General features: G+C 42.9%; 2 protein-coding genes across 7 annotated transcripts in view; one reads left to right on the forward strand and one right to left on the reverse strand.

The window, feature by feature from the left end:
• LOC306828231 (basic immunoglobulin-like variable motif-containing protein) overlaps positions 1 to 13704 on the reverse strand; it is a 367160-nt gene that overhangs the window by 251936 nt on the left and 101520 nt on the right. The gene's annotated exons all lie outside the window — the stretch shown is intronic.
• The window catches only part of tp63 (tumor protein p63), a 34003-nt gene that overhangs the window by 14739 nt on the left and 5560 nt on the right, over positions 1 to 13704 (forward strand). For 3 of the 5 annotated variants that reach the window (XM_079350532.1, XM_079350536.1, XM_079350534.1), the window contains 7 exons: positions 2020 to 2277; positions 10482 to 10668; positions 10773 to 10888; positions 11657 to 11766; positions 11861 to 11997; positions 12220 to 12302; positions 12641 to 12765. In XM_079350532.1, coding sequence (XP_079206658.1) covers positions 2020 to 2277; positions 10482 to 10668; positions 10773 to 10888; positions 11657 to 11766; positions 11861 to 11997; positions 12220 to 12302; positions 12641 to 12765 — 1016 coding nt within the window. The remainder of the gene's footprint in view (positions 1 to 2019; positions 2278 to 10481; positions 10669 to 10772; positions 10889 to 11656; positions 11767 to 11860; positions 11998 to 12219; positions 12303 to 12640; positions 12766 to 13704) is intronic. The other 2 variants (XM_079350533.1, XM_079350535.1) reach the window with 1 other exon arrangement.

Below are 13704 nucleotides of genomic sequence, written 5' to 3' on the forward strand. Positions count from 1 at the left end.
ACCCCCGTGTTATCCAACATAATAATGACTTTACTCTTCAAAAAAATCGACTTATTTCCCAGAACGTTTACCTCACCATATCACCATAATGGCAGCATACACTCCTCGTCATGCCGTGCTGTCCTTGTGAATGTCTTGTAGCTGCCCTTTGCATCAGCTTTACAGCTTTACAGCTGATGCAAAGATTTTCTTATTGGCACAGCTTTTAACTTGACGATGCCACACAACACCACATGGTGCTGGGAAGAGCAGCTACGTTAAATATATCAGTTTGATACTGAACATCTGGATTTCTTCAATGCTCTTAGGCAGACAAATCTTGTCTGGAGGGGCCGTGAGCTAAGCTGCTGGCGTTAGCTTAGCTTGTTTCTAGTAGCTCTGTGTATTTTTAGGCCAGGATGAAAATACTGAATATAGCAGTTTCACATAAATACACTTTTGTTAATCCAGTTGATTTTGGTGGACAACATAGACTGGGCTGTAAATGTTTGTCATTGAAGTAATCTTTCTTCTTTTTACATTTGTTCATGAATGAAGCAGAGCCAAGCCATAGGATGAGTTGTATGCGGATTTTGTTTACTGGAATCTAAATAATACTCTTCATCAGCTGATTCCTGAACTCAGTTGCAGAATGAGCTTTTACTGTTTGAACCCTCCCAATTTAACTTCTCTGAAATCCGATGTGCAGGTCCACGCTTCGGCCAATTGGTTTAAACTCTTTATAATGATGTGTGTAATTAGGCCATTGTGAGGAGTGTGTTTGGGGAAGCCTCTCTGTTAAAGGCTGGAGGGTCTCCACCATAGTGGAGTTATCTTTCCTGTGTGTGTGTGTGTGTGTGTGTGTGTGTGTAGGTGTGTGTGTCTCTGTGTGTTCCATTCATGAAGCACTTGTCTCCTAACACCTGCATGCCCAACATCATTGTTCTGCAGACAAGCTCCTATAAGCCCTGGTGTCATTGTATCCGGAGGGTTAAGCAGCAGCCTTGTGCTGCACATACACTGACCCTCATCAGGCTGTGAGCTACCCTGTGGCACTGTTTCACAAGTATGCTGAGGTTGACTTGGATGACCTCTCTCAGGTGTGTCTGTCTGACTGTGGTAGTCTGTCGGTGTGGAGCTGTGTGAAATACAGCAGCAGCATTGCCTCACAATGCATTGATGCAGAGACACAGAGCTTATTTAGTCTGTGTTTTGTTGGTCATCTAACGCACACGAACACCTGGCAGCACTCTGGGTGTGAGCTGGACAGCTGTGGTCAGCCGTGCTTGGAATAAACAAGAGGCCCTGGAGAGATTAATGACTGTCTAAAGAGCGAGAACCTTGGCACCTCGTCCAGGAATGTGCCATTTATAAATGGAAAGGAATGGGGTGAATGGCAAGCAGAGCACGCAGGAAGGGGCTGGCTACGACCCAGGTGTACTCTCCATTTTGAATGGATATCATAAGTCTCTTCTTCCTACTGTATCTGAACAGCCATGGCTGTTAAGATAAGAGGATCAGTTGGGAAGACAGTTAAATTTGTTGCAAGTATTTATCCAAAATGAAGGCTCGGCTGCAGCTAGGAAATAACTCTGAGGAAGGATCTGAGGCGTGTTAACATATTTGTTGAGAGAGGAGACAGACCATAAACACATCACATGGAGAGATGGTTTATGTTACTATGTTATACCTCTTTTTATTGGGAAACCAGATCTGCTCTTCCCTAAGCATGCTTTCTGCAAGTCATGTCAGCCTTCAACACCAGCACTCATCACTTGACAAGCAATATCCTGTGATTACTTTTATGTGCTCTTATGGTAAATACATATATTCTTTTAACACTTCAGGCTCAGGGTAGGAATTTAAATTAAAATCTTTTAACATGCATCTGCTTTTAAAGGTTGTTCATCAGTGGTTTACCAGAACTATGTTAGGGGTTAATGTGCAAACTTTTTCTCTCACATTAAAGAGCCTTCAATTCTAATAAGTTAACCAACCATGCTTTTGTTGTCCCCCCCCCCCCCCCAATTTCTTCTCCAGTCCCAGTATACAAACCTGGGGCTCCTGAACAGCATGGATCAGAACATCCAGAACGGCGGCTCGACCTCCACCAGCCCCTACAACAACGACCACGCACAGAACAACGTGACAGCCCCGTCACCCTACGCCCAGCCCAGCTCCACCTTCGACGCCCTATCTCCCTCACCGGCCATCCCCTCCAACACAGATTATGCTGGGCCCCACACCTTTGATGTGTCCTTCCAGCAGTCAAGTACAGCCAAGTCTGCCACCTGGACGGTAAGCTCCTCCTTCATCACGTGAGCTTGTGCAGTCCATGTGGCGGCTGACGGTGAAGCTGCAAAAAAAATCTTCTACTGCATGATTTAAGAAGAGACATTTCGACTTCTACCCTGCCTGTGTAACAATAGCATATTTAATTAGTATATGCTAATGAGTGCTAGTGAGTATTTTTTAACTTAAAAAGAGATACTTGTTCAAAGCAGCACACTCACACTGACATCAATAGGTAATCAACAAACTCCACTGGATGGTAAAGAGTCCAACTTTTCAAAGGGAATAGATCAACTAGTTTGGCATAGAAATAAAATCTCTTCAGTAATTTAAAGAATAATTATCACAACCTCACTCCTGTTTAAGATGCTGCATAAATGAAGGCTGCATAACAGGAACACTTCAATCCACTGTTCAGAACTGACTCCTCACTTTAAGTAGCACAGTAGGTGATTATCATTATGTTCATTTTTAAACATCTTTCTGGGGTGCTAGTTCAGCTCAGTCCATCGAGCGTCTGCCCCGTGTACAGAAGTTACCGCCACTATTTTAACACTCAGGCTTGGCCCCTGGATTCACGTCTACATCACTCTCCCCTCCTGTCTCTCTTCAGCTGTCCTATAAATAAAGGCAAAGATGCAGAAGAAGAAAAAAACACAAATAAAAAGATGTTCTTTTACAGCTCTTAACTTTAAAATGCAGTACATGAAAGTTGGATAAAAAGATGCATAACCCTAAAATGTGCTTAAAAATAATGCTTTAACCCTAATCTGAATAATCTCGATAACGTGTATGCACCTGAGAATGTGTTTAGGCTGTGCACGAGGCACCCATTTACCATTTAGATAAAGCGTGATATTATATTGGCTCTGTGCTCGTCAATCAATGAAAACGTCTGTTTTTAAAGCTGAACAAGTGCAAAGGTGAACATTTTGAGCAGACGGGAAAAGTTAGCCAAGACTTGGTTTATATTTAAAATAAAAGTTTTACAAAATCCTTATGGATTAGTAAAATGTCCTGCTCCTGTTGGACAGTTTGAAAGTGTGTGAGATGATGAACCTCATTCTGTTGTTCGGGGACCTTCACATGTTCCTCTGCTGTTGTGCAGTTACCTTTCTTTATTATGCTGCGATAAGTAGCCACAGTGTTTCATATCGTTTCTTATGAGCGGGTGAAATTCTTGTCTCTATAAATATTGACTTACAGGGACACATTAATGCACTGGCTGTCATCATAACTGGTCATGATGCGAATCTGTCAGAGGTTAAAGAGAAACTTCTTCCATGAACTCCTTATCTGACAATCTGTGCTTTAGGCAGATTGAAGTGCACTTTGTTTGAAAGTCCTGCGTTGCACAACGATATCTGGCAGGGAGGAATGTCACTTGAGATGTATAGCTTCAAATCATGACTAAACCCCAGGCATTTCTCACTGAGGCATCACTTGATGAAAGACGTGAAGCTGAAGGGAACGAGCGCACTACACAGACTGTCACCAGAACAGAAACGCACTCAAACCACCTTTTCTTATCCATCAGATGTGTTCTTTCTTAAACTACTCATTTCTCAACTCTACCCTCACTTGTAGCTCCTGGTGACACATTCATGTTCATTATGTTCAAACTCCAGCTGACTCATAACTTTGCCAAAGTTCCTCTGTACAGAGGTAAACAGCTTTAACAGTTGGTCCAGGTGTGGTGATGTCCTGAGCAGCTCCATGTGACCATGTGACGCTCCGTAAAACCTACACAACCAGCTGCTCCTGCTCTGTCATTACACATGACAGGGCTGAGGGACAGCTGTTGCATCAGAGTCCGACTCGCTCGCTTGTTTATGTGTCGGATCTGCACTGCCGTGTGCTGACACTGTAATCACAAACCTCACAAACTCAGTGTGTTAATGCACCCTGGCGGACATCGTCGGTGACAGCCGAGTCACCGAGTAAGTGACGTACACTTTGTGTCCTTGTATGTGTGATGCCTTTTATTAATAAGCTAATGTTTGGATGTCCTGATCAGCGTTCAGGATATCACAGTCTCTGTGGTCATGTATCTTGCCAATTACTTCCATAAAACTAATTAACTTAATTAATGCACACACCCTTCAAAGTGCTGCTCAAAGATAAAACATAATAATAAAACGCACGTGTGACATGTATACCTTTTTAATGAAAACAGATACCAGAACAGTGAATACAAAAATAGAAGAAGAAAAAAAGTATTTTCAAGAGAAAAGAGAGATGTTAAAAATGCCATTAAAACCCAAATAAAACCAGGAAAGTCCAGCCGTCATGACCACTGACTCATCTGTTTAGACGTCTGTGTACATAATGCACCCACATCACTTAAAATACTTCCTGTCATTTCTTCAAATAGAAAGGGTGACACATTTTGATCTTCAGTGACAGATTGATCGTAAACAGTCCTCACACGTCGGCCTTGTTAAATGTCGATTGTGACCGTTGTGAAACCTGCCGGGCTTAATGCAAGCGCTTTTAACGCTCCAGGTAAACAGGCTGAACGCAGGGAGTGCTGGGCCATTTCTCACCTTATTCCTTGGCCACGCCGACTGTGGGACTGTGACATTTACCCAATTCCCACAGTGCCTCACTCAGCCCTCTCATTTTCACAGTCCCAAAAAACAAAAGTGTTTGTCTGCTGTGCAACTGTGAGGAGGTTAAGAGTGTGGTTTTTGGGAGAGGCACGCCCCATTAGGACACATCCCCATCTTAGACACACATGTAGTGCAACAGACAATGTGTCCCGCAGTCATAACATAGCAAGACTGGTTTGATGGGTCTGACTTAACGTTCAGAAGTAGGTGATGGCTTCCTTATTATCTTCTTCTGACACCTTCACTTTATATTTACCAATTTAAGTCATCATGAGCTCAAAATAAACAGCAAGGAGCCGTTTATACTCGTACTTTATAGTTTGCTATTACTGACTGCCTCAGCCGCACCTTTAAATATCCATAGGAAGCTGAAAATGAACTAAAGTTTAAAAAACATGTTTAAACAGAAAAAAAAACACTAAAGTCAATGAAATCGTTGCTCCTTTAAATAAAAAAATAAAAGATACGTCTTAACTTTACTTCTTATACAAAACCTATTTAAAATTAAACCCACGCCCCCTTAACAGTACTCGTATTGCAGGCGTTAGATATACTGCATAGTGATGTCTGTCAAGGGGGAAGGACAGGTCGGAAGAATATTTTTTAGTAATTGTCGTTTTTTTTAAGGCTTTTGAGGAAGCTCAGCAGAAGAAAATTAACAGTCTTATTAGAAAACGTTTCATTATCTGTGAAGATATTAAAAGTGTTAAACCAATGAATGTATTGCCTTTGCTTTAGAGAGAGAGAGGGTCATTCTCCAGCTATGATTATAGTTTTTGTTCCCATCACTGAGGAGGCTCCCTCACCTGATCTCAGGAGATCTTTGCTAAAGCTCCCATAATCTCAACCCAATAGTTCGACTGCCGGACTGACGGACGGTTGGCAGCGAGCCACTAAAGATGTCACCACGGCAGCTTTGCTCTGTGCAAAGGTCTGCTAATGCCCCCCCTTCTTTTCGAAGCCCTGCGGGATCTTCCACGGGACTTAGAGGACTGTGTACTGTGCTTTTTGATGACTGTTCTTATGGAGACACACCTAATCCCCAACCCACACCTTAACCTCTTCCTGTCTAGGATGACTGTGACACACGCACACACACACACACACACACACACACACACACACACACACACAACATTTCCCAGAATTGCTCCCACACAGTTTCCTTGTTGGCAGTCTCCATGGTGTTTCCCCGTTTATTATGTTGTAAGAACAAAAACACTCAGGTCAAACCAATACACATGCTGGAGATGTTTTATCTTCTTTGCTTTGCTAAATTAATGGAGTGTGGCAAACGAGGTGGCCATTGTTGCCAACTGATGCAACTATTGTGAGGCTGAAGATTGGTCGTGTTTGCTGTGTGTATTAGCTGCCACCAGGTATAGCAGTGAAAAGGAGAGGAATGTCACGGTGTGGGCTATCAGTGGGATGCTACAGAGCTAGGGGGGATTACAGTAATGGATTGAGGGCCTGTAGATAATACTTGTGTAAATACTGTGTGCCTCTTTCCTGAACTCTATGCTCCTGGAGAGGGTCCTGTCTTTTTGAGAGAGTTAAGCTTGATGGTTGCATCTCACATTGCGCCGGAGGAGGAGGAGGAGGAGAGCCCTCCCGAATGCTCAAAGAGAAGAGTGTTCTAGCGAAAGGCTGCAAGACGCAGCTTGTCCCTGGAACATCTGCGGGCCCGTCCCACGCCTCACGAGATGGGGCCGAGACTTGTTTGTGTCAAGAAGCTTGTCACGACTCGCCCTGCACAGAGAGACAAGCCCTGAGAGCTACAGATGGGAAAGGTAGAGGGGGAAAAAATGCAAAGGCAAGAGTTGAAAAGGTTTTTGTTTTTTTTAATATGTGCCCTGGGATTTCTCCATAATTCACATTGAAAGCTCATTCTCTTACAGTTTAGGTTATAAGATTTTTTTATTTTTTTTAACAAACAACACCTTAAAGAGCCCTGCAGCAACATAACAGAAAACAAGCGGTGTGCTGTAGTCGTATAAAAACAAAAAAAAAGAACGACGTTCGTCTGTCATCAGCAGCAGAAGAGTTTGTCTTGGATCAGAACTTAACAAATCCTCGTGGAGTTTGTTGGAAGCTCTCAGAAACGATCTTTCACACACACACACACACACACACACACACACACACACACACACACACACACACACACACAAAAGTGTTGTTTTATGAGTGAAGTGTAGAGTTACACAAACATTCTTGCAGCGTTCATAATTCTTGGAAGAAAAGTTAGAGCAAACATTTTTTTTTAAATTAATTTAAGAAGAAGAAGCTTCTATAATTCAGAGTGAAGAATTTACTTTTCTTTATTTCTCTTAAAAAAAATGTGCTTTTTATTTTGGTGTCTAAGGCCGTCTTCTTTATTTCGACTGTGTGTACTGATACCTCGAGGCGATCAGCAGAGGGTACCAGAGATGTCTGTTCATAAAAACATCAGGCACGCATACTTCAGGAAGTAATTTGACTATTATCAGGTGATTCAACATGTACATTTAAGTCAGATAAAACATTTTCAAGATTTAATATAAAAAAATGAAATATTTTTGTAATTTCACTGAAAACACAAAGAAAAAGTGGACAAATTGGGAACATAGAGGGAGAAAAAAAATCATTTTTAATGCTTGTTTCAAGCTCTCCTCAGTATTCAGGTTTTCTTTGCAGGGAGAATTTAGCCAATAGTTGCAAAGAGCAGTGCATCTCATGAAGGGATTTTTCTGGAACAAGATGTTTTTCAGTAAATCAGACGGTGACAGTATTTGGCTGAAATAACCTTTTAAAGGGGCACGCTATTGAAAACAGTTTGTACACCACAGGTTTGACCTGCAGGTGAAAACAAGGGTTTGATGGCTAACCTGCAGAGTGACAGACACATATTTGAGTCTTTAAGCGTTGGCTACATTAACATGATGCCACATGACAGTGTACAGGTCTGCCTTGGGACAGGTGTCATCACTCAGAACATTCTGGGGTTTAAGTCGGATGCTGGAGACTTATTTTTAAAACATAAAGCTTGGAGAGAGGTTTTGTAAAACTTCACATTTTCCTCCATGAAGCAGGTGTTTCACCTCTGTTTCAAGAGAAAAGAAGGGAGTGAAAAAAAAAACTCCTTTGCATTATTGTTGAATTAAACAGGTTTGGGAGAAGCTCTAGGCATGACATGACATGTCAGGTATGAAGAAGACAAGACCAGAGGCGCCAAACAGTGCTTGTTTAAGACCTGATGTTTGTCAGGACTTGACTTCTGCATGCGCCCGCAGCGCCTGTCAGGGAGAAAAGAACGCTACAGCTGTGGGCCTGCCTCAACCTGCGCTGCACGGGAAGTGTGTGTGTGTGTGTGTGTGTGCGTGTGCGTGTTAGAAAGTAAATGAACACTTGCAGTTCTGTGGAAGCATGTGAACAAATTGTATGTTGCATGCACTCAGATTATTACAAGAACATATTTTCATTATTACACCAGTCTAAAGCTGCATGCAAATCAACGTGTGTTTTGTTTTTCCTGCAGCAGCGGCAGTCGCAGTAGGTCATCAACAGCCTCTTTAGGTCACCCATTATTTTTTTTCTGCCACGTTCAATTGAAAGCAAACGTGTCAGATGTGTTTCTAGAAAACGTTTCTTTCAAATGATCGTGATTAAGCAGCTCTGTATTGTGCGCTGTGTTCCTTGGCAGTGACCAATGAAAGGCTCATAATTACATGTTAACACCTGAGCGCCGCACCCTGTGTTAGCCACTGAATCCCATCCATCAACTGGCTGTCCTCCACCCTGAACGCTGTTAGCTTTCGCAGGGCGCTGCTTTCAGCAGCCGGTCTGCAGCAGCAGCCTCTGCTCTCACTTCTCAGCAAACACGGCTCCAGCAGCACATAGTTGTGTGTGCAAAGTTTGTAGCTGGAGGGCTGGGATGGTTCCCTGGTGTTTGTGTGGAGGGTTGAGATAGTGGATATGGTCTAAACAAACTTTGGTTTTCTCTCTTAAACATCTCTGATTAGATCTTACTGCTCTGATTTTCCCCTTCAGCTACACAAAGACTGCACCCTGTAATTATTCCAAACACTACGTACTGACCGCTTACTCGGCTCATCTCTCTTTGTTTCTGCCTCATAATCTCCTTGCTCTTTTTCTTTTACTTCTGTCTCTAAGTTGAACTTCTCCACCTCATTTAGCTGACTGACTGACTGAGGCGTACGGGGAGTATCAGGTTAGGAGCGAGGGGACAACCATTCTTCTTCTTTTTTTTTTCTGAAAAGCTGCTTTGATTTGAGGGAGGAATCAGTTCATTGATGTGTTGACGTACATGTCCCCGAGCTTGAACAGTGCTCTCCAGTCATGTTAACGAGATGTATTTATGCACAAACCAGAACACTTGACATTTACTTTTATCTTTTTAACTTTACTGTCGGCTTTAACATTTAATACCAAGAAGCTGTGAATCTCCGCAGCACCGTGTGTCAGTTCGTCTTGTGCTTGTACAGTTCATAATGAGGTCACTTGAGGAAAGGAGCAGAGTATTTGGGTTATTATTAACTCGCCTCTTATGAGTGGATCTCTGGGTGAAATGCATGCTGCAGGTTTTGGGGGATTATGAGAAGGAGCGGTGGGAAGGTGCTGCTTTGGGTTTGTCTTGATGAAAGGAGAGGTTGTGCCTGGGGAGCGGAGCAGAAAATGTCCGTGCCAAAGCTTGTGTAATATTTTAAAGTAAGCACGGATGAGCACTGGGATGAGCTCCTTTTCTTTGGAAGCAAACTAAATGCAGGTGGAATTTTTTTTATGTTGCATTGTTCTCCAACAGAGCCTCAAGCGGGTTTTCACAATGTTCACTTTTCTTCACTGAGAAATGAACCTGACAGGAAAATGTTCCCCTCCTTCCTCCACCCTGCGTCTCCTGCTCAGAGAAGGATTGAAAGCTGAAAGATTTGTTTGCACAGTTGGGTTATGCCCATTAGTAACAATTCATTCTTTCTTAATGCTTACAATGCTTATCAATTCGAACATTGCCAGGGATCAAGGACCATCCATTATTCAAGACGTCTTGCTTTACAAACTTGAAAACGTGCCAGCGTGTGTGAGCAACCATCACATTTTGGCGCCTTCGATACCTGCCGTGATAACGCCTTCATTCCTGCTCTCAGAACTAAAGCAGAGCCATTTTCATATCTAATCGGCACTCAGACCTGTGTCGTGTTAGCTTGCCAGCTCTCTTCAGAAGTTCTGTATGATGAGTGGCCATCAGATGCTTTAGCTGAACACCCCTCCCTTGAAGATGAAAGCCAGGCCCAGTTTAATTGCTGCTGGAGGGGTCCATTTTATGGCGCTCCTCGGAAGTCCCAGAGGCTCTCTGAGACATCTTTGAGGTTTGCCCAATACACACTTGAAGCGCCCAAACGTGTGTGTGTGTTTATTTAAGTAGGTCATAATCACAGTCTTGTCTGTAACCTCTTTTAGCCTCGGGAGGGACCAGAAGTGCAGAGTCCAGGCAACAGATGTTACACACATCCATCTTAAAAAAAGTTGTCGAAGTGTGAAAAAAACAATTGTTTGGACGTTTTTTCTAAATTCTTGCTGTCTTGTGTTTTCTTCTTTTTCCAGTACTCTACAGACCTGAAGAAGTTGTACTGCCAAATTGCCAAGACGTGTCCCATCCAGATCAAAGTCCTGACCACGCCACCTCAGGGTGCTGTTATCAGAGCCATGCCAGTTTACAAGAAAGCCGAACACGTGACCGAGGTGGTGAAGCGATGCCCCAACCACGAGCTCAGCCGCGAGTTTAATGATGGTCAGTTCTTTTTCCTTTCGCACAGACGATTTCTCCTCGATGTTTCACTTCTGTAGTGGTTGTGTGCTGACGGCGTTTATTAACTCCACTCGTTTATCCTCCAGGTCAGATCGCTCCTCCAAGCCACCTGATCCGTGTGGAGGGAAACAACCACGCCCAGTACCTGGAGGACTCCATCACTGGAAGGCAGAGCGTATTAGTTCCTTACGAACCTCCACAGGTGAGCTGTCTGTCATCGTGGAGCGAGGCCAGCTGAATGCCCTGTCAGCAGCACCTCAGCACCTCTGCATGCACTGACTGATGGAGCAGTGACAGACTCTGAGAGAGGCCGGCCTCTCATGTCTCCTAAAGACAGACCCTCTCAAAGATCAAGTCCTGTTGCTCATTGTTTATTTTCTGTTAGTTTGTAGGTTTCATGGCAATCGAGCACACAAAACAAAACATGTAGAATTTAATTATCAAACATATGAGACAAACAAGATGTTTTACATTTATTACAGATGCTGTTAAAGCAGTTTGAAATGTATACATTAGGACTGATTTTCAACACAAAAAAAGCACAGGAAGGCAGAGGTTTGAAATGTGAAATATATAATATTGTGTGATTTGAGGGAGGGATAAAGTTTGAAAAATTATTTGTAAAAAGTTGCCAGATGTGGTAGAATGTGCTTCGCCTTCTTCCCAATAAGAAGTCATATTTAGTTAAATGCGGGTCTTACAATAGCGTCTGTCATAAAGGCTGGCTGGGTGGGAGCCTTTGTTTGGCCTCTGAATAGCAAATAGCAATCTGAATTTCCCCTCGGGGATTAATAAAGTATATTAAAAAAAAAAAAATCTATCTTTGTATTTATTCAAAGATAGAGCATAGCTTCAAAATGCTCCAGGAGACCAAAAACATCTAATCAAATATGGCTACCAAATGATTCATATATTGAATTGTCTGTGGAGATTATTTATCATTCTCCTCTGTGTGTTTCTTCTCTCTCAGGTCGGGACAGAATTCACCACAATCTTGTACAACTTTATGTGCAACTCGAGCTGCGTGGGTGGTATGAACAGACGCCCCATACTCATTATCGTCACTCTGGAAACCAGAGAGTAAGAGACAACATCCATCACACGACTTCCTCCTCAGCCGTTACCTGTTGTTGGGTTATTTCTCACCTGCGGTGTGTTCCCTGTCTCCCCCTAGTGGTCAGGTATTAGGCCGCCGATGCTTTGAGGCTAGGATCTGCGCCTGCCCGGGCCGAGACAGGAAGGCTGACGAGGACAGCATCCGCAAGCAGCATGTAACGGACGCCACAAAGAGCAGTGAGGGTACGAAGCGCCGTAAGTAGGGCTGGGGCTGGTGGTGGGCTGACGAGCTTTGGTCTTAGCTGACATGCTGCCAGTGTGGAGGACCCTCAACCTCTGCACCCCCCTAACACCTTAGCCAACTCAAACAAGCTTTCTGCAACCTTCCTCCTGTTTTGCTTCTTTACCTCTCGCTCAGGCTCAGACTAACCTTTCACAATTAAACCACAATACTTACAAGTTCCTCTCTTTCTTCAGCCTTCCGCCAGGTCTCCCACGGCCTTCAGATGTCTGCAATCAAGAAGAGAAGATCGACAGATGAGGAGGTCTTTTGTTTGCCTGTAAGTTTCCCTTTAATGTTTCAGGGATTTGTTTTTAAACCATTGTCCTTGTTTTTATTTTATTTTTAATAAAACTTCTTCCTGAACTTAAATTTCGTTAGTTTAGTTTGAAGCTTTAGGGAGTTAGTCAGAAAAAAATTACAACAAAACTCCAGGGTATGATGAAATGCGCAAACTAGATCTTTGGCATCATAAAGATCAAACGTCTTTATGATGCCAAAGATGCAATAAAGACAAGTCCTAGTGCGTTTCGAACTGATGACAAAACAAATCTTTTTTTCATTTGAAGAGTATGTCCGAGCTGCTTTCTAACTGCTTCTTTTCTGTCTCTTTTCCAGATTAAAGGCCGTGAAATTTATGAGATTTTGGTAAAAATCAAGGAGTCTTTGGAACTCATGCAGTTTCTGCCGCAGCACACTATAGAGTCATACAGGCAGCAGCAGCAGAATCTCCTACAGAAGCAGTGAGTACATGTTTACATTCATCAGAAAGCCATTGGTTCTCAGTCAGACGTGTCACATGCGAGCTTCACCCTCTGTCTTTGTTTGCAGAGAAGCATTTCTGAAATCAAAGTGTTTTGCTTTTGAATCAACTGCAGTGATTCGACTTACATGGCTGACTTGTTGCTGCACCAATAAACATTGGTTTTGATTCTATTTATCTCAACCATTGAAGCATTGCTGCTTTCAAATAGAGCTGGGTCATAAAATGGCTCTTGTTTAGTTTTTCCCAGCAGCCTTTGCTCATTGCTGGTAACTCAGAGGGTGAGCCTTGCATCAAGCAGAGCTGTTTTTTTCCCTCTCTTCTCATGGGATAAGAGCCAGATCCGATGACTCGTGACAAATGTACCTGGCTATGCTTTATTAAGATGAAGCTTCCAAAAGATCGGTGGTTACGCCTTTGGGTGCTTTGCCAGGGGTTTGCACAAGAGCAGCACCCAACAAAATCCATGCCTTGGCTTCATCTATTTATCTTGAGCATAATTAAAAGCGTGTTCACACACTCTTCCTCGTCCACGCCCATTTCACTATAAGCAGTGGAAAAGAGGTGATGGGTGTAAATGATAGTTTGACAGCCCTGTGATGATAATTACTGCTTATGTTATGGTTTCCCATTAGGAGGCTGGCAGACAGACGCACTGTGAGATCATGCTGCATTTGCTAGTTTTGTGCTTTATTTCTGTTTGTTGCTGCAGGCCTGTTGCTGTCAGGTCAACATTACAATTACTTAAAAAGAGTGAATCCAAGTCAAAGTCGTGTAAAAATCAGACAGTCAAATAAAATATTCATGCATCAAAGGCTAAAGAGGATTTGTTAAAAAAATGTTAAACTTTTTTTTTCTCACATTTGCCTTCTTCGGTTTTCTTCAACAACTGTAATGGAAAAGGCCACTGAACAAGTTC

This window comes from Symphodus melops (assembly GCF_947650265.1).
Source record: "Symphodus melops genome assembly, chromosome: 8".
NCBI classification, from domain to species: domain Eukaryota; kingdom Metazoa; phylum Chordata; class Actinopteri; order Labriformes; family Labridae; genus Symphodus; species Symphodus melops.